The 19,083-nt window shown below is 43.2% G+C and overlaps 1 protein-coding gene across 4 annotated transcripts in view; it reads left to right on the top strand.

Moving 5' to 3' along the window:
* LOC136694830 (BOLA class I histocompatibility antigen, alpha chain BL3-6-like) overlaps nt 1-19,083 on the top strand; it is a 77,499-nt gene that overhangs the window by 43,236 nt on the left and 15,180 nt on the right. Inside the window, exons 11-12 of one of the 4 annotated variants that reach the window (XR_010802249.1) lie at nt 261-339; nt 5,322-7,223. The exons of 2 other annotated variants lie outside the window; for them this stretch is intronic. Coding sequence is in view for 1 of the 2 variants with exons in the window: in XM_066668657.1 (XP_066524754.1) it covers nt 11,358-11,415; nt 15,747-16,112 (424 nt within the window). In the remaining variant the exon portion in view is untranslated. Of the gene's footprint in view, nt 1-260; nt 340-5,321; nt 7,224-11,246; nt 11,416-15,746; nt 16,113-19,083 lie in introns of those variants that run through there. One more of the 4 variants, XM_066668657.1, reaches the window with a different exon arrangement.

The following is a 19,083-nucleotide window of genomic DNA, read 5'->3' as shown; positions in this document are numbered from 1 at the left end:
TACAGCAAGGTCTGGCTTTTGCAAACTCAAGACTCTGCACTTAAGACAGACTGAAGGCTTGATAAAGGGTAAGCCCCAGCTGTTGTCAATCCGGCTGATTAACACGGTTCCTGAGATGTAGTCGCTCCTTGTTGGTGGGAGGCCCACAGCGCGGGCGGTCCCTTACAGTTTAAACCTAGAGTTTATAAACAGACGAATGGAGAGAGGGAAACATCTGATTCTAAAAGAATGATCTGCTCTGGTTTTGTTTTGTTTTTTAGATTCCAGTGTTAGACGTAGAACTGATGAAAAATCACAAAACTGGAGGATAACCCCCTGAAAGACGAATGATCTGATGATGTAAGTGTTTATTCACCTGAAGATACAGACACACACTAAACTCTAAACTAACTTTCAGAAAGTGGACCGGACGGGAACGGTGGGATTCACACACACTGACCTTCAACAGTTTGAGTTTATTCACTGCTCTTTAACCTGGGAGGGGTTTACTTCACTTAGAAAAGTCAGGACAGTGATTTCCCTCAGACTCTGGAGCAGGTGATTAGTGTTGAGTTGATGAACTTCACAGATCTCTGTGTTAGAGACTAATGACAGTAAAAGTGCTGCTGTTAGACACTAATCTGGAAGATAAGAAAACAGGTTTAATTCTGTGTTCAGTAACTAGTCAGAACAACGTTATTGTAGTACACACACACACACACACACACCTGCCTTACAGTGTCAGTGCAGGTGTAGAGTTAAAGATTATAGCTGTAGTGTTCTGTAGTGTGTCCAGGCTCCTGAGAGGGGAGACACTCTGACATGTCCATGTACTCTGTGTGTGTTTGTGTGTGTGTCTCTGCTCAAATATCTTCTGTGTTATAATTATTTTGATAAGCACTGTAGATGAACTGTAGTGTCCTGTCTCTAATGTGACTCAGTTACAAACAACATGAAGTCAAAATACTATCTTCTAAGTATTTAAATAAAGTTTAGGTTAAAGCTCGTTGGCTGCTTTGGAGAACAGCAGAAATGGTTGTGTGTGGCCTGGTTTGGAAATACTGTACTCTGATGTAATCTGACTTGTGTAGACGGTGTTGAGGGTTCAGGGAGTGTACACACTGCCTCTGAACTTTCTGCCTGAAAACCTACAGGAGTCTGTAAAAAACTAATTATTTTTCCCTTTAATCCCTGTGTAGTCATAATCACACAATGAGTTCTGTGTGTCATACGGGTAAGTTACATTTAGAAAAGATGATTTGATGTCACCAGAGGCAGGGCACACAAAACATCACTATTTACTCACTACATTATTCACTATATAGTGCACTATTATAGTGAAATTAATTCAGTGGCCGGGAGCACGGTGGTGCAGCAGGTAGTGTCTCAGTCACAGCTCCAGGGACCTGGAGGTTGTGGGTTCAAGTCCTGCTCCAGGTGACTGTCTGTGAGGAGTATGGTGTGTTCTCCCTGTGTCTGCGTGGGTTTCCTCCTGGTGGCTGTCTGTGAGGAGTGTGGTGTGTTCTCCCTGTGTCTGCGTGGGTTTCCTCCTGGTGGCTGTCTGTGAGGTGTGTTCTCCCTGTGTCTGCATGGGTTTCCTCCGGTTGACTGTCTGTGAGGAGTGTGGTGTGTTCTCCCTGTGTCTGCATGTGTTTCCTCCGAGTGACTGTCTGTGAGGAGTGTGGTGTGTTCTCCCTGTGTCTGCATGGGTTTCCTCCTGGTGGCTGTCTGTGAGGAGTGTGGTGTGTTCTCCGTGAGCCTGCATGGGTTTTCTCCGGGTGACTGTCTGTGAGGAGTGTGGTGTGTTCTCCCTGCGTCTGCATGGGTTTCCTCCTAGTGGCTGTCTGTGAGGAGTGTGGTGTGTTCTCCCTGTGTCTGCATGGGTTTCCTCCTAGTGGCTGTCTGTGAGGAGTGTGGTGTGTTCTCCCTGTGTCTGCGTGTGTTTCCTCTGGGTGACTGTCTGTGAGGAGTGTGGTGTGTTCTCCCTGTGTCTGCGTGGGTTTCCTCCTGGTGACTGTCTGTGTGGTGTGTTCTCCCTGTGTCTGCATGGGTTTCCTCCAGGTGACTGTCTGTGAGGAGTGTGGTGTGTTCTCTCCGTGTCTGTGTGGGTTTCCTCCGGGTGACTGTCTGTGAGGAGTGTGGTGTGTTCTCCCTGTGTCTGCGTGGGTTTCCTCCGGGTGACTGTCTGTGAGGAGTGTGCTGTGTTCTCTCTGTGTCTGCATGGGTTTCCTCCTAGTGGCTGTCTGTGAGGTGTGTGGTGTGTTCTCCCTGTGTATGCATGGGTTTCCTCCGGGTGACTGTCTGTGAGGTGTGTGGTGTGTTCTCCCTGTGTCTGCATGGTTTTCCTCCGGGTGACTCTCTGTGAGGAGTGTGGTGTGTTCTCCCTGTGTCTGCATGGGTTTCCTCCTAGTGGCTGTCTGTGAGGTGTGTGGTGTGTTCTCCCTGTGTCTGCATGGGTTTCCTCCTGGTGACTGTCTGTGAGGAGTGTGGTGTGTTCTCCCTGTGTCTGCATGGGTTTCCTCCGGGTGACTGTCTGTGAGGAGTGTGGTGTGTTCTCTCTGTGTCTGCATGGGTTTCCTCCTAGTGGCTGTCTGTGAGGAGTGTGGTGTGTTCTCCCTGAGTCTGCATGGGTTTCCTCCGGGTGACTGTCTGTGAGGAGTGTGGTGTGTTCTCCCTGTGTCTGTGTGGGTTTCCTCTGGGTGACTGTCTGTGAGGAGTGTGGTGTGTTCTCCCTGTGTCTGCGTGGGTTTCCTCCTGGTGACTGTCTGTGTGGTGTGTTCTCCCTGTGTCTGCATGGGTTTCCTCCAGGTGACTGTCTGTGAGGAGTGTGGTGTGTTCTCCCTGTGTCTGCATGGGTTTCCTCCTAGTGGCTGTCTGTGAGGAGTGTGGTGTGTTCTCCCTGTGTCTGCATGGGTTTCCTCCTAGTGGCTGTCTGTGAGGAGTGTGGTGTGTTCTCCCTGTGTCTGCATGGGTTTCCTCCTAGTGGATGTCTGTGAGGTGTGTGGTGTGTTCTCCTTCTGTCTGCTTAGGTTTCCTCCGGGTGACTGTCTGTGAGGAGTGTGATGTGTTTTCCCTGTGTCTGCGTGGGTTTCCTCCGGGTGACTGTCTGTGAGGAGTGTGATGTGTTTTCCCTGTGTCTGCGTGGGTTTCCTCCGGGTGACTGTCTGTGAGGAGTTTGGTGTGTTCTCCCTGTGTCTGCATGGGTTTCCTCCTAGTGGCTGTCTGTGAGGTGTGTGGTGTGTTCTCCCTGTGTCTGCATGGGTTTCCTCCGGGTGACTCTCTGTGAGGAGTGTGGTGTGTTCTCCCTGTGTCTGCATGGGTTTCCTCCTAGTGGCTGTCTGTGAGGAGTGTGGTGTGTTCTCCCTGTGTCTGCGTGGGTTTCCTCCGGGTGACTGTCTGTGAGGAGTGTGGTGTGTTCTCCCTGTGTCTGCGTGGGTTTCCTCCGGGTGAATGTCTGTGAGGTGTGTGGTGTGTTCTCCCTGTGTCTGTGTCGGTTTCCTCCGGGTGAATGTCTGTGAGGTGTGTGGTGTGTTCTCGCTGTGTCTGTGTGGGTTTCCTCTGGGTGACTGTCTGTGAGGAGTGTGATGTGTTCTCCCTGTGTCTGCGTGGGTTTCCTCCTGGTGACTGTCTGTGTGGTGTGTTCTCCCTGTGTCTGCATGGGTTTCCTCCTAGTGGCTGTCTGTGAGGAGTGTGGTGTGTTCTCCCTGTGTCTGCGTGGGTTTCCTCCTGGTGACTGTCTGTGTGGTGTGTTCTCCCTGTGACTGCATGGGTTTCCTCCGGGTGACTGTCTGTGAGGAGTGTGGTGTGTTCTCCCTGTGTCTGCATGGGTTTCCTCCTAGTGGCTGTCTGTGAGGAGTGTGGTGTGTTCTCCCTGTGTCTGCGTGGGTTTCCTCCTGGTGACTGTCTGTGTGGTGTGTTCTCCCTGTGTCTGCGTGGGTTTCCTCCGGGTGACTGTCTGTGAGGAGTGTGGTGTGTTCTCCCTGTGTCTGCATGGGTTTCCTCCTAGTGGCTGTCTGTGAGGAGTGTGGTGTGTTCTCCCTGTGTCTGCATGGGTTTCCTCCTAGTGGATGTCTGTGAGGTGTGTGGTGTGTTCTCCTTGTGTCTGCTTAGGTTTCCTCCGGGTGACTGTCTGTGAGGAGTGTGATGTGTTTTCCCTGTGTCTGCGTGGGTTTCCTCCGGGTGACTGTCTGTGAGGAGTGTGGTGTGTTCTCCCTGTGTCTGCATGGGTTTCCTCCTAGTGGCTGTCTGTGAGGAGTGTGGTGTGTTCTCCCTGTGTCTGCATGGGTTTCCTCCTAGTGGATGTCTGTGAGGTGTGTGGTGTGTTCTCCTTGTGTCTGCTTAGGTTTCCTCCGGGTGACTGTCTGTGAGGAGTGTGGTGTGTTCTCCCTGTGTCTGCATGGGTTTCCTCCTAGTGGCTGTCTGTGAGGTGTGTGGTGTGTTCTCCCTGTGTCTGCATGGGTCTCCTCCGGGTGACAGTCTGTGAGGAGTGTGGTGTGTTCTCCCTGTGTCTGCGTGGGTTTCCTCCTAGTGGCTGTCTGTGAGGAGTGTGGTGTGTTCTCCCTGTGTCTGCATGGGTTTCCTCCAGGTGACTGTCTGTGAGGAGTTTGGTGTGTTCTCCCTGTGTCTGCGTGGGTTTCCTCCGGGGGCTCCGGCTCCTCCCACGCTCCAAAAACACACATTGGTAGGTGGATTGGAGACTCAAAAGTGTCCGTAGGTGTGTGTGTTGCCCTGTGAAGGACTGGCACCCCTCCAGGCTGTGTTCCTGCTTTGTGTCCAGTGATTCTGGATAGACTCCAGACCCACCGCGACCCTGAACTGGATAAGGGTTACAGACAATGGATGAATTATCATGTTCTATTCAGGAGATTTTTCTTAAGAATATAACTCTGTTTCATGTCTAACTCTGTAGATACATCACAGAGATGTTTATGACTGTTGATGCACACTGACAGACTTTATCAGACACACACCTCATAGGTGTAGAATGGAGCCAGACATACCATTAATACACAACAAACCCCTCAAGATCCATCCATCCATTATCTGTAACCGCTTATCCAATTTAGGGTCGCGGGGGGTCCAGAGCCTACCTGGAATCATCGGGCGCAAGGCGGGAATACACCCTGGAGGGGACGCCAGTCCTTCACAGGGCACCCCTCAAGATCCTCTCATGTAATTAATTAAGTGATCATTAACACTTTAATGATTAAAGAAGTCTCTCGTATGAAAGTCGGAATAACTGAAGTTAACTGAACTCAGTCTGCAGTATGAGTACCCTGAGCTTTCTAAGTATGTGTGTGTGTATATGTGTGTGTGTGTGTGTGTGTGTGTGTGCTTTGCAGTATCAGAGGAACACGACTCGGTATAAACTGGCTCTGAAGTGGAATGCGTCTAGCGTTTACCAAAAAAAATTCAGATTTCTCTCAGGGTCTTGATTATTGAACACAGCAGGACATTCTTCTCTGAAATAATATGGTGCCAAGTGAGTGTCTGGGATTTCACTGAGTTTGGATCCTACAGGAAGTACTACAGGATCCTACAGAGTTCTACAGGAAGTCCTACAGGATCCTACAGAGTTCTACAGGAAGTCCTACAGGATCCTACAGAGTTCTACAGGAAGTCCTACAGGACCCTACAGAGTCCTACAGGAAGTTCTACAGGGTCCTACATAATCCTACAGGAAGTACTACAGGGTCCTACATAATCCTACAGGAAGTACTACAGGATCCTACAGGGTCCTACAGGAAGTACTACAGGATCCTACAGGGTCCTACAGGAAGTACTACAGGATCCTACAGGGTCCTCCAGCAAGTACTACAGGATCCTACAGGAAGTACTACAGGATCCTACAGGAAGTCCTACAGGATCCTACAGGGTCCTACAGAATCCTACAGGAAGTACTACAGGATCCTACAGGGTCCTCCAGGAAGTACTACAGGATCCTACAGGAAGTACTACAGGATCCTAGAGAGTTCTACAGGAAGTCCTACAGGATCCTACAGAGTCCTACAGGGTCCTACAGGAAGTCCTACAGAATCCTACAGGAAGTACTACAGGAAGTACTACAGGATCCTACAGGAAGTCCTACAGAATCCTACAGGAAGTCCTCTGGGTCCTACAGGAAGTTCATGACATTTTTACTAATTACCTCAGAGAGCCCGACTTTTTACTCCAGGGTTTCTCAACGTTAATCTTGAACCTAGTGCCATGTTAAAGTTGAAATGTCTTTTTGTTTGTTTTATTGTTAATTACCACCCTCTGACCCGTGTTTTTATGAAAAAGGTTTATTTGTTTGTTGATGTATGAATTTAACCAGTACAAGGGGAACATGCTGTAGGTACTTTTCTGGAAAAAAAAGCTGCTGAAACAATGCCAAAATGTTATCAAATTACAAATATTTATAAGGTTTGAGCACATTTTAAAAAACACTGTGAAACAGGGAAGGAGGAAGCACATGATTGGGGGACAGCTGTGGCCTAATGGTTAGAGGAGAGGGTTTGTAACCAGAAGGAAGACACTGGTAGGAAAATTGGGGGAGACTCCTCCCTCAAACCATAGCTGAGGTGCCCTTCAGCAAGGCACGCAACTCCCAACTGCTCCCCGGGTGCCAGTGATGCATTAGTGTGTGTGTGTGTGAGAGAGAGAGAATGTGTGTTCACTGCCACATAGACATTTTAGTTGACACATTACAGTAACCAGTAATAGCACATTTCAGTCATAAGTGAAGTATTTAATCAGAGTTTGTGTAAATGTACTGACTATAGCCCCTTTCACTCATGCACCGTGACCCAGGAATGTCCCGGAGTTTCCCTGGAGGAACTGTGTGTGTGTGAACACAAACACCCACAATATTCGTCCCTGACATTACCGGGACTTCTTTCTCCTAACTCCCTAGTAGACACTCCAGATAAAGCCCATGCCTAAAGCATGCGGAACAAAAGACCTCTCACACAGAGAATCTCCCGCTGTGCACTACATGTGTGAAATGACCACTCGGGGACATCTGTCCTGATACTCCAGCGCTTCTCTAGGGATTCTCTGGAGTTCATGTGTGAAAGGGGCTTAAGACTCATTATTTGTGTGTGTGAGTTTACTGTGTTAAATGCAGAAACACAATCTCTTTTTTGTATTTTGTCTTTGTAGTTTTATTGTTTACATGAATCTAATCAGCCAGTCATTTCCATGTTGTAGTAACTGCTCCCTCTTCCAGTCGGAGCTGTGGAGATCAAGTGTTTCAGTGTGAACAGTAGTTTAAATAGAAAAATAAATATAAAAATGAACAGAAAAAAATGCTTTTGGATCTGCTTTATTGTAAACCTACGTCACATCTCGTAAACTCCTGTATCATCTAGAATCCAGAGTTCACCAGCGGGAAATACGACTGTCCGCTGGAGGTGCAGGTCTTTATTTCCTGTTTGGATTTGTGACCAGTTCATTAAGTAAATGACGCGAGACTTCTTTCACAATGTTGACTCTTTACTAAACCAGAAATGTTAAGATTACAGATATAAAGTCGTGAATATATAGTTCCTTCAGAACAGACAAGAGATCAGTGTTAGTTCAGTGTAGTCACGGTCAAAGACTGTTGAACTGTGACCCTCTACGTCACTCACGCAGCTCACTGCTTCAGCAGAGTGATGTCCTGCATCAATTAATATAATACCACGGTAAAGTTAGTTTTCTTTTCGATATTCGGTTTTCCGGCGTCAATAACTTTTCAAAATAAGGTTATATCTGACACAGTGTTACAGATTCTGAAGAGTACGGACACAGAGAACAATGCACACTGTTTTTATGGACGCTGCGGTGCATTTGATATATGCTCCTTTTCCTTTCAATAGCTAAAAAAACAGACCGTTTTTGACATCGCAACAAAGTGCATTCGTTTCTAGACTCTGTCTACAGCACCGCACACCATCAGTGAAAAAATTCAATAAAAACCAAGAATTTAATTTTACAGAAAAACCAAAGGGTGTGCATGGTTAGTGTGATTAATGTCTACACTGCACAGCTGTATTTAAAGTCTTATGTAACTTGGTTGAAAAGTTATTAAAAAATAAATTTAAAAATTCATTAAAAAAAAAGATTTTTCCATCCATCAATCATTTTACTGATAAAATAAATCATGTGCATGATTTCAAACACAATGTACACTTTATATTAAAAAATAAAGGCTTAACATTTAAAAGAACAGATTCCAAAAACAGAATTACAGTTAGAACTTTAACATGCTCTTTAAATAAAGCTTTCTGCTTCACTACTTCTCACAGTCTCTGGTTTTCTTCACTGTGTCCACAGTCCTCACCACCTGACCCCTCCTGGGTGAATCAGATCAGACAGACAAACAGAGTGAGAGACAGACTGAGAGTGAGACAGACTGAGTGAGTGAGTGAGTGAGAGAGTGTGTGTGTGTGTGAGTGAGAGACAGACTGAGAGAGAGTCCTAAATTCTGAATTTAACTGTTAATGAGAGGTCAGTATGAAAACACATTGCTGTGCATTCTTCCCCATCACTCCTAGTATCTAACGCGGCCAATCTGATGTTTATAAACACAGTGAAAACGAAGCTATTGAAGATTGTCTTCTGTTGTTAGCGGTGACAGTAAAGTACGTGTTTAATCGTATTTAAGCAAATTAGGCTGAAAGACGATGGTGTGCAGTGTTGTAGACAGAGTCTAGAAACGAATGCACTTTGTTGCGATGTCAAAAACGGTCTGTTTTTTCAGCTGTTGAAAGGAAAAGGAGCATATATCAAATGCACCGCAGCGTCCATAAAAACAGTGTGCATTGTTCTCTGTGTCCGTACCGTTCAGAATCTGTAACACTGTGTCAGATATAACCTTATTTTGAAAAGTTATTGACGCCGGAAAACCGAATATCGAAAAGAAAACTAACTTTACCGTGGTTAATATAATTAAGTACGATTAAAGTAACAGTTAACATTATTAAATAAGCAACAGACATCACACATTTACATTATAATTCATTATTTCCTCTAATATCCACTGTTTACAAGTCGGAAAAAAGTGGTATTTCCCAGTTTCTGACATCACTCAAACAGAAACTAGTGCTCTGTGTGTGTGTGGTCAGCCAGTGAGACATGGATATTCATCGTCCACAGTGGGGTGACTGAGTTCATAAAAACAAACTAAAACAGTCCTAAATGCTGAAGTCCTTCTTCCTGAACAGTAACGGACAGTATTTATCTGTAGAGTCGCTCAGATGAACAGACTGAGAGGAGAGCTGTGTGTGAGCTGTAGTGAAATGACCGTGTAGACAGTGATTTCTGGGTTTATTTGGTACTGATACATCTCTCTGTCTGCTGTACCTCCATTCAGTTGCTGGGGTTTGTGTGGGGAACATAAAGTTAAACTTGCTCTATTCAGGGGCAGTTATTCCTTGGGTGAAATTCCCAGGGTGGTGTAGTCACCAACTTTATTATCCTCTAGAGCAGCTGAGTCCACTGCAGTGTGTGGTGTGAGAGACATTGCTGAGCAGGTCATCACACATTCATCATTATCTACAACACCATTACACTGTTACACCGTTCCCTTCGGCCATCGCTACAGCAGAAGGGTTTGGGGTTTAAGACATCTGTCCAAATTAAGAATTCCTGTTTTAGGAAACACTCCATCTCCTGGACAATACGTGTCATTACACCAACTCCACAAGTCCATCTGCTGGATCATATTCTTTAACACACACACACTGGCCCTTTGTGGACAAGCCGTGGGCACTGTGGGCAGGGGCAGGGCCACTCAGACCCCAACAGGCCACTGTGGGTGACCCCAGCTTCAGCCAGAAACACTTTATACCCTGGATGTCCACTTCTCGTTATATGTGGGCAGTCTGGACTTGGCCGTGTCCACACAAATCCCACCGAGGGCCTCTGTGGGGAGCACCATTATTTTCAGTGGGTTTTATGGGGACATTAACATCTTAATGGTATGTTCTACACAGTTGTACAAATGTATTCTGTGTAAAACGTGGAATTTTACTGTTGCTTCATGGACAAGGGCTTCACTTCATTCCTAGACAATCTTACCTTTTAAAACGGGTGAACTGACAACTACAGTCAGACAAAAAGATCCAAATCACCGAGCTCCCATTGTCACCGTGTCACCGTTATCCACAGCTTTAGTGGAAGTTCACTCCTGAGTGGATCAAGTCTCCGGAGACCTGAGGAAGTGTCCAATAGGAAATCAGGATTTTATTTTGTCTGTCACCTGTTTCTAGGCAGAAATCACAGTTCAGTTTAAACGAGCAGTGGCCGAGTTTGAACAGATAAAACTGAACTTTGTTTTCACCGCCATTTTGTAGGTGTTTCGTGTTCAAGGCTGTTCTGTAATGACTCTGAGATTCTCCCTTCTCCTTCCTTTATTTTCACTGGAGAAATGGTTAAAGAAAAGAACACAGGTCAGGATTTTAAACCCCGTTAATCTAGCTCCTAAATTTGCTTCATCCTTAGAGCGTCAAATATGTATAAAAATATAGAATAAAAATGAGGAATAATTAATAGTTGATTTTAGTACTAGTAAGGTGAAGTGAAGTGAAGGTGATATTCACTCATCCATAAATTCTTCATTAAATAATCATCCATTTCTGGGTAATAAAATAAACAAATAATCTGCAAAGTTCAGAACAGCAGCATTCAACGGTAGTGATTAAAACAACCACAACTGTCAACAAACATTTAACTGATTTACACGTGGGGGTTCGATAAAGGGTGGTTGGATCATTCTTCTTTCAAAAAGAGACCAGATGGAGACGGATAATTTCCTGGCAATGCTCTTTTATTTTTTTTCCCCCGTTAGAAGCCACACTCTCCCTCTCTACGCACTTCCCCCTTTTTTCTTATATCACATGACTTCTTCCACCAATCATAAATCAGGATGAATATTTGTGATAGTAAACAAAGAACATTTATTCCCTTAAATATTTGGACTTAATTTCTGCCAGCATAAAACTTTAAACTATAAAAGGTAAAACAGTTTAAACTATAACATTTATTCTATCCATTAGCCTAATTTAATCCTTACACTGAGTTAACGTTTTCTTCAACTATTTTTGGAAGGCAGATTGGCATTCAGGAAAACCAAGTGTCTCCGCTCGGAGGGGTGGAGGTTGCTTGTTGTTCTCTGATTGGCTGAATGACAAGCCTTAGAAAAAAATAGCTCGGTCTTAGACGGGAACCGGCTCTCATCGTTCACTTACAAGAGCCGGCTCTTTGAATCGGTTCTTTTGCGACCGACAGAAGGAAGAAGGAAGTTTAACACTGAGGACGGACGGGGTTTGGACTGAACTCACCACAGGACGAATAAAGAATCACAATCACTAAATAAATATGGACTAAATCTGCGGAGTATTTAGGAGTTGACCATGGAGTCTGTTCCACCGTGGATTTTACTGCTCTTTAGATATCTACCAGTTCTCGGAGGTGAGTTTTTCTCTGAATTAATCCGCCGTTTCTAAAGTGAAACTAAACCTGTGAAAAGAGTCGGAAATGTTACAGTTTAATAAAATAATCACAGATTAAATTTAAACTAATCTCATAGTTGATATAGAGAGTTTATTGTGTTTAAATGAAGTTAGAACAAAGTGAGTTCCAGCTCTTGTTTGGTGTTTTCTGCTCAGAGGGTCTGTCTTTAGTGGGAGAGGAACAGTTCACGGAAGTCGCCTCGGCTCCATTTCACTGCACTCAGTCATAGTGGGTGTATATGACAGTAGAGTCAGTGCATGTAGCTACAAGTGAGGTGAACGTAATAAGATGGAAATTCACTGTAATGTAGTTATGGTTTAATGAATTCCAAGATAGTGGTGCACCCTTTCAGGAAATTTGGCTCAACTTAAAACTAAGAATTTAAACAGACATTCAGAGAAGTTCACTGTACTTCATTTAGTTCCTTGGTTTTAAATGATTCTTTATAGAAGTATGTCCTTGTTGTAGAGTATTGTGTGTTACTCTTTGTGTTCAGATGATCACACATGCTTTGATTTGGCATCAGAACCAGGTCCTGGAACACCCTACTCACAGAATTAGTTGGATCAAGTTTGTTTGAACAGGTAGAATAGGATCAGAGTTGGATAACACTGGCTCAGACTGTCAGAAAGACTCCCTTTTTTCTTTGTGCATGTGAATTTGTAGAAGGACTATCATTCATTCATTCATTTATTCATTCATTGTCTGAAACTGCTGATCCAGTTCAGGGTCGCGGTGGGTCCAGTCCGGAGTCTAACCGGAATCACTGGGTGCAAGGCAGGAACACACCAGTCCCTCACAGGGCGACACACACACACACACACACACACCACACTACCAACTCCTCACAGACCGTCACATGGAGTGTGGCTCAAACCAACAACCTCCAGGTCCCTGGAGCTGTTTGACTGCAACACTACCTGCCCCACCACTGCGCCGCCCGAAGGGCTATCAATTTATTTTTATATAGTTAATTTTTTCAGTTTAATTTATTTCAGAAACACACCATATGTACAAATATTTGAGGACAAATGTGTAACGAATATATTCTACATTAAGTTGCACCCATTACTAACACAGATGTGCACACACTGCCTCTCTAATCCCTGTAGAGAAACACTGACAATAGAATTGGATTCTCTGTAGAGTAGAGTAGAGAAACATGAACCTAATGCCAGGCGAGGAATATACAGCATAGGGCTGCAACTAATGATTATTTTGATAATCGATTAATCTGTAGATTATTTTTTTCGATTAATCGGGTTAAAAGGAAGACAAGACAAATTTGGTTTCCTGTCTGTTACTCGCATATTCAGGATTCCATCAGTGAGAACAGCTGCTTGATGTGGTGCGTAGTATGTGGTGTCTTCTTCAAAACACAGTCAGCAATGCTGGGCTGTTTTTATCTGAGGTGAGAGAGAAAGTGTAGATATGAACATACACCTTTTTAAGTTAATAACTACTGATCTAAAATGCAGACAACAATGCAGGCAAATTGAATTTAAATAAATTGATATTGTGTGAAGCTGCCATGTGCTGAGAATAAAAGGGAAATTCATCTAACACGTTAAGATATTTAAGATTTTAGAGAACTAATGTTGTAATCGTATAAGGAACACACAACCTACCATTATTAAAAATTAGTGTTTACGTGAAGAATTAACCCAACCGTTACATTAATTTTATATTTATCAATATTTAACACAGAGTATGTAATGTAATACACACTTATAATGTAATAAACACTTGGCTGTGAGACTCAAACACTAACACGCAGCGCCAGTCAGAAAAGACCTTGAAAAAGGCTTTAAATATAATATATATATATATATATATATATATATATTATTTAAAAAAATGTTTGGATTGATTTTTTTTTTTTAACTCTGAATGTAACTGCCGCCACATTTAAGGTGGAACGGAAAACTCGCTAAATACAAGAGTGATATAAATGTATTAAAAATGAGACATCTTGTTTGACTGCTCTAGCAGGCTCTAGTGACATTGAGTGAGAGAAAAACTAACGTCACTAACGTTAGCTCCACTAAAACTATGGCCTGTTGTGGAACTGCTGGTCGCGCTGACACATTTAAGGTGGAAGAGAAAACTCGGGGGGTGCTAAGGCTTGTTCGCTAAACGCGACTGTAATATCAATGTACTAAGAAAAACAAATGTTGTTTAACTACTCTAGCAGGCTCTAGTAACATTGAGTGAGAGAAAAAGTAGAACTAACTTACTATACTTCATCTCTTTCACACACAGCTCCAACAGGCTTCCTTTTCCCGTGCTCGTGCCGTGATGTTGTGCTGCCGTGCCATGCGAGGTCAGCTGTGCACATATTGCACCTAACGCTGTTCCTTGAAGGCGTTAATGTAAAGTGTTCCCATACTTTTGATGACTTGGGTCGTACGTTTTTCTCTCTGCTTGTGCTAACATTATCCTCTGCTGTGACCGCCTCCGCCATTTTTCAAACCCTTCTTTCAGAGTTCGTCACGTGTAGCAACTGTACCTATGTGTATAATCACTTAGACCCAACTAATCGATTATTAAATTAGTTGCAAACTATTTTAACACTTTATTTTAATCGATTAGTTGTTGCAGCCCTAATACAGCACCCCAGCACTGAGCTGTGCTGATGAACCCATGTTTACTGTGATGTCTCTTGTTAGGTAGTGAGTAGTAGCCTCTATGTGAGTAAACATTATCATTCTCAGTGTGGTCTCAGTTAAATGGTTATTCTCTTTATTTCTCTTTATTCTCTTTATATAAGTATTTCACATATTAAGCCAAACACAAACAAGTCTGTAAGTCACATGATGCTGAAAATGTACTCCATATAATGTACTTAGTGTTTACAAGGTACAATATTAACACTGAAAACAAAACAGTTATTACATCGTCACCAGGTATACAGCTGTACTACAAAATACACAATAATCTAACACAATGTCCCAAAGAACTCACTGACATTCTCTTAAACTTCCAAACACTGCTCAAACAGAGCAATCTGAGCTGCATTAGTTACAGAAATCTGTTAGAAGAAAGAAAATAACTAGGATCCCTATTTTGTGCAGGGCATTTTACACAGAGCAGGACGTCACAGTGAACCAGAGAGCCTAGGTTTCTAAAAGTATAAGACTATACACACTGTCTGAACTGTGGTGTATAAGGTGCCCTGCAGTCTGTATCCGTGCCTTAAGAATTGAGGTGAGGGCCCTACAGTCCAGTTTCCATGCGAGGGGCATGGTGTAACCACAAACATCACATTGACCCTGAGACCCTGCTCATCAACACAAGCTTTTAGAAACAGCCCCATATCAGCCCTGTTTTCAAAAACAAATAAAAAGTTTTCTTTAGCCTCTGGGTCATCTCCAGAGCCTTTATGACAACTACATATCTCGAAGCCTGCGACGTGCTTGAGTCATGTTTAAAATGTTCTTCCGCGCTCACTTGGAGCTGTATGGCCCACTTGGAGCTGTACCACCCACTTGGAGCTGTACGGCTCACTTGGAATTCATTTATGTAACACGCTGTATTAATTAATTTCAAGTTGTTATAAGATCATGTATTCTTGATGTTATCTATTCTTGGTGCTTGCTAACAACATCCCAACAGCACCTTGCAAAATCCTAGAAATATCCACCTACTTGAAATATTACAGCAAACACTTAGCAAGAATTTAGCAAACAACTGTAACAACACCCTAGCAACCACCTGGAAGGTCAATGCTACTGCCACAGACATCAAGTCTCCCGCATATTATATGCTGCTCCCTGATGCCCTCAAATCAGATAAAATCTCCCGGAATCTAGAGCGTGCGGCCAAGAGCGCACATGTTTTCTCGTTAGTGTGGGAAAGAGAGGAAGAGAAGAGAAAGGCCGTACTTGCTGTGGTAGCCCTCCCTTGTGTTAACACGCTCCCCTCGTGCAAATATTCATAAAGCACATGCTAAACAGAGAGGGTTGTGGTTGGGCTGTTCACTGCAAAGTGTCTGTCAGCCAGCCAATCAGTGTTTAGTGTGGGGTGATTCACTGAGTGAGAGGATGAGGTTTTTATGCACAGTCCAGTATCAAAAAGTAAACTTGCGTTATAATCCATAACCTTTGGCGTGAGTTTTTTTTTTTTTTTTTTTTTTTTTTTTTTTTTTTAAATAACCATATCAGACAAATCGGTTGCGCCATAACCACCTGCAAAATGCTTAAACTGCCCAGTCATTTGCTAAAGAAATTAACATTTTTTTTTAATACTGATAACTTTGAATTAATTTTTTAAATTATTGTATTCCCCAGGCTCCGTATCTACACAAACTCCCATCACCATCACTGTCCGTGTGGGTTCTACTGCTGTTCTCCCTTGTGATTTGAGAGATGTATCCAGCACATCGTCGTCCAGTGACAGTCCTCATGTGTTGTGGCAGATCTTCTCTGGAGTTGTGTTTGAGAGACTCCTGCAGAAGCTGTTCCAGGGCGAGGGGTACGAAGGGCGTGTGGATGTTCCTGAAGATCAGCTGCTGAAGGGAAACTGTTCTCTGTTTTTGAAGAACGTTAGAAAGGAGGATGCAGGAGAATATAAAAGCTTTCTGCTGGAGAAACAAACAGAAAGTTCTCTTCCATCTAAACGTGTCTTCCTCCAGGGAGTGGTGCTCTCTGTTGTTGGTGAGTAGATCAGACCTGGTGTTTTTAGAGTTACACAGAGAATGATTTTTTTTATCCCAAAGACCCTCCTGACCATGAAAAAGCATGATGGAATATTTACAAGTCCATACTGGTCCCCGGCCTCTGCTTTCCTTAATTTGATTTCAGAAAGTTGGTGACCCTATGCACACAATGTCTACAGGGAGAAGATAGTGAGGTTCCTGACAGTGAGTGTCAAGACTAAAATGCAGAAGAAAAACATTTAATTGAACGCCTGTTTTAATCTTTAATGAACCAAACTGAAACGCCTCTGATGTTGAAATAGCGTAATGTAGCAGAGGAACCCTGATCATTGATGAAGAAAAGGGAAGCTGCTGAAAAACCTGTTAAAATATAAATGCATTAAACGCTGCAGTATTTAGAGCAGACTGAACTGATGTTTCTGATCTTTCTGACGTTATGATCTGTGTATTTCACAGAGACCTGTAGATAATCAGTTAATAGTTGTTCACAACTTTTTGTAATGCAATATTAGGATGCAGCTCTGTGAAGGACTGGCGCCCCCTCCAGGGTGTATTCCCGCCTTGCGCCCAATGATTCCAGGTAGACTCTGGACCCACCGCGACCCTGAACTAGATAAGTGTTACAGATAATGAATATTAATGAATGCACAAAAGCAAAAGGCAGCGGCAGATAGACTCCTTTTTCAAACAAGCCCAAGTAAGTGGAGTTGACAGTTTGCTGCCACAGGCTTGCAGTGTTTGTCCGCTTTGTGGTTTTCACTCAAAGATCTAGGAGACGTGGTTTTATTCACCTCTCACAAACAATAAAAGGTCAGGACTCCACACAAGGCAGCCTAGGTTGATATGTATGGGCCATGCTAGTATTGGGAGAGTAGGAATATTAGATATCCTCATGTGTGATTTCAAAACATCGACAAAAACCGCAGTATTTCCATACTCTAGGCCTAGATGTACATTAAATATAGAAATTCCAGAAGTTATAATTGGTCATGATTGTAATTATAATTTGGCTGTGATAATTACTTCCCCATCCCAGAACACCCCCACTTTTGAAAAGTTTTATACACCCCTGGGAGACAGACACAAAGAAGAGGCTGGAAATAACACATGCAGAGCGGGTTAACTCTTTAAATGTCGTCTTCTGGGAGACGACTGCCCAAATCCCAGAGTCTCAGCCTCTCCACTAATGTTCCCTCTGATTAATAAGCAGTCATTGCCGAAAATGTTGGCACCCCTAAAATTTATTCATTCATTCATTATCTGTAACCATATCCAGTTCAGGGTCGCGGTGGGTCCAGAGCCTACCTGGAATCATTGGGCACCAGGCAGGAATACACCCTGGAGGGGGCGCCAGTCCTTCACAGGGCAACACACACACACATTCACTTACACACACTCACACCTACGGACACTTTTGAGTCTCCAATCCACCTACCAATGTGTGTTTTTGGACTGTGGGAGGAAACCCACACGGGGAGAACACACCACACTCCTCACAGACAGTCACCCGGAGGAAACCCACACGGACACAGGGAGAACACACCACACTCCTCACAGACAGTCACCCGGAGCGGGAATCGAACCCACAACCTCCAGGTCCCTGGAGCTCTGTGACTGCGACACTACCTGCTGCACCACCATGTCGCCCACCCCTATTCTCCAGAAAATATAGTATTTCTCACAAAATGATTGTAATTACACACATATTGCTGTACAGGTGTATTTCCTGTGTGTGTACCGGGAACACAAAAAAAAACCCACAAAAAATGGCAAAATTGATATAATTTAACAAAAAAAAAAAAATGAGCTGGACAAAATTAGTGTCAGCGACATTTGAATGTAATGAAACGCTACGACAGGAGACCCAGGAGAACCCCACTGCTGACACAGAGACATATAAAACCTAGATTGCAGTTTGACAAAATGCGTGAGTAAACCCTTCTGGGAAGACGTCTTGTGGACAGATGAGATATTTTGGTAAAGCACATCATTCTACTGTTCACTGAAAACGACACAAAGGACTCATGAAATCTGAAGATCACCAAAGGATTTTAGTGTACAGTGTTTTGTGTGAAATTATATCAACCTTCGCATATTTTTCTGTTTTTTGTGTTGTTCCGAATCACACAAAGGAAATAAACATGTGTTTAACAAAACATGTATTTGCAGTAATATACTGAGAGAAATACTTCATTTTCTGGAGAACTTTCAGGGGTGCCAACACCTTCAGCAACTGTATGTATTATTATACATAAAAATTAATACATATGTAAATACAAATACACACTAAATGAAAACTGATAAATATAACAATGATATTTGTAATTTATTATGAAATGTTAGTGATAATATACATCATGAAATATATAGTTGTGTAATTAATATAAATGTAATTATACGTATAGTGATTATTTAAAAAAAATTAATAGCAGCCGTAATAATCACCAACACACATTTGTAAAACTATTATAAAGCATTAATAGACAGAGGGGCTCGGTCACGTCTGTGGTTATTTTACATCCAGAGATTTTAATCAAAGCTGAAGGGCTTCTTCACTGTTAGAGGCAGATGGACCTTGTACAAAGTAAATGTCTTGTTTGTGCATTTAAATAATTATTATAAATAATTATATGACCCGGTTCACAGGTGATAGTGTTATCTCGTCTATAACGATGCTTCATGAAACAATGGGGTTTTCCAGCACAAAGGTTCACCTAAAGGTTCATTACTCGAGGCCTCATTGAATCGTTCTCACTAGTGACACCTGCTGTACAAAGGGATATATGACACACTAAATTAACCCTGAGCCAGAGTATACTGGAATGTCTGTGTATAAAATTAACAAAGCCACTCTGTCTCAGTGAATATAAAAGTGTGTGTTTGAATGGACATATTATTAATTTGGTGTTGTGAGGGTGAACACTCAAAATAAATACACCAATGATATACACTGACTCTGACTGTGAGAG

The sequence above is a fragment of the Hoplias malabaricus genome, chromosome 4 (assembly GCF_029633855.1).
Source record: "Hoplias malabaricus isolate fHopMal1 chromosome 4, fHopMal1.hap1, whole genome shotgun sequence".
NCBI classification, from domain to species: domain Eukaryota; kingdom Metazoa; phylum Chordata; class Actinopteri; order Characiformes; family Erythrinidae; genus Hoplias; species Hoplias malabaricus.
Note: the sequence above shows the minus strand (reverse complement) of the source record. Positions and strands in the feature narration are given on the sequence as shown.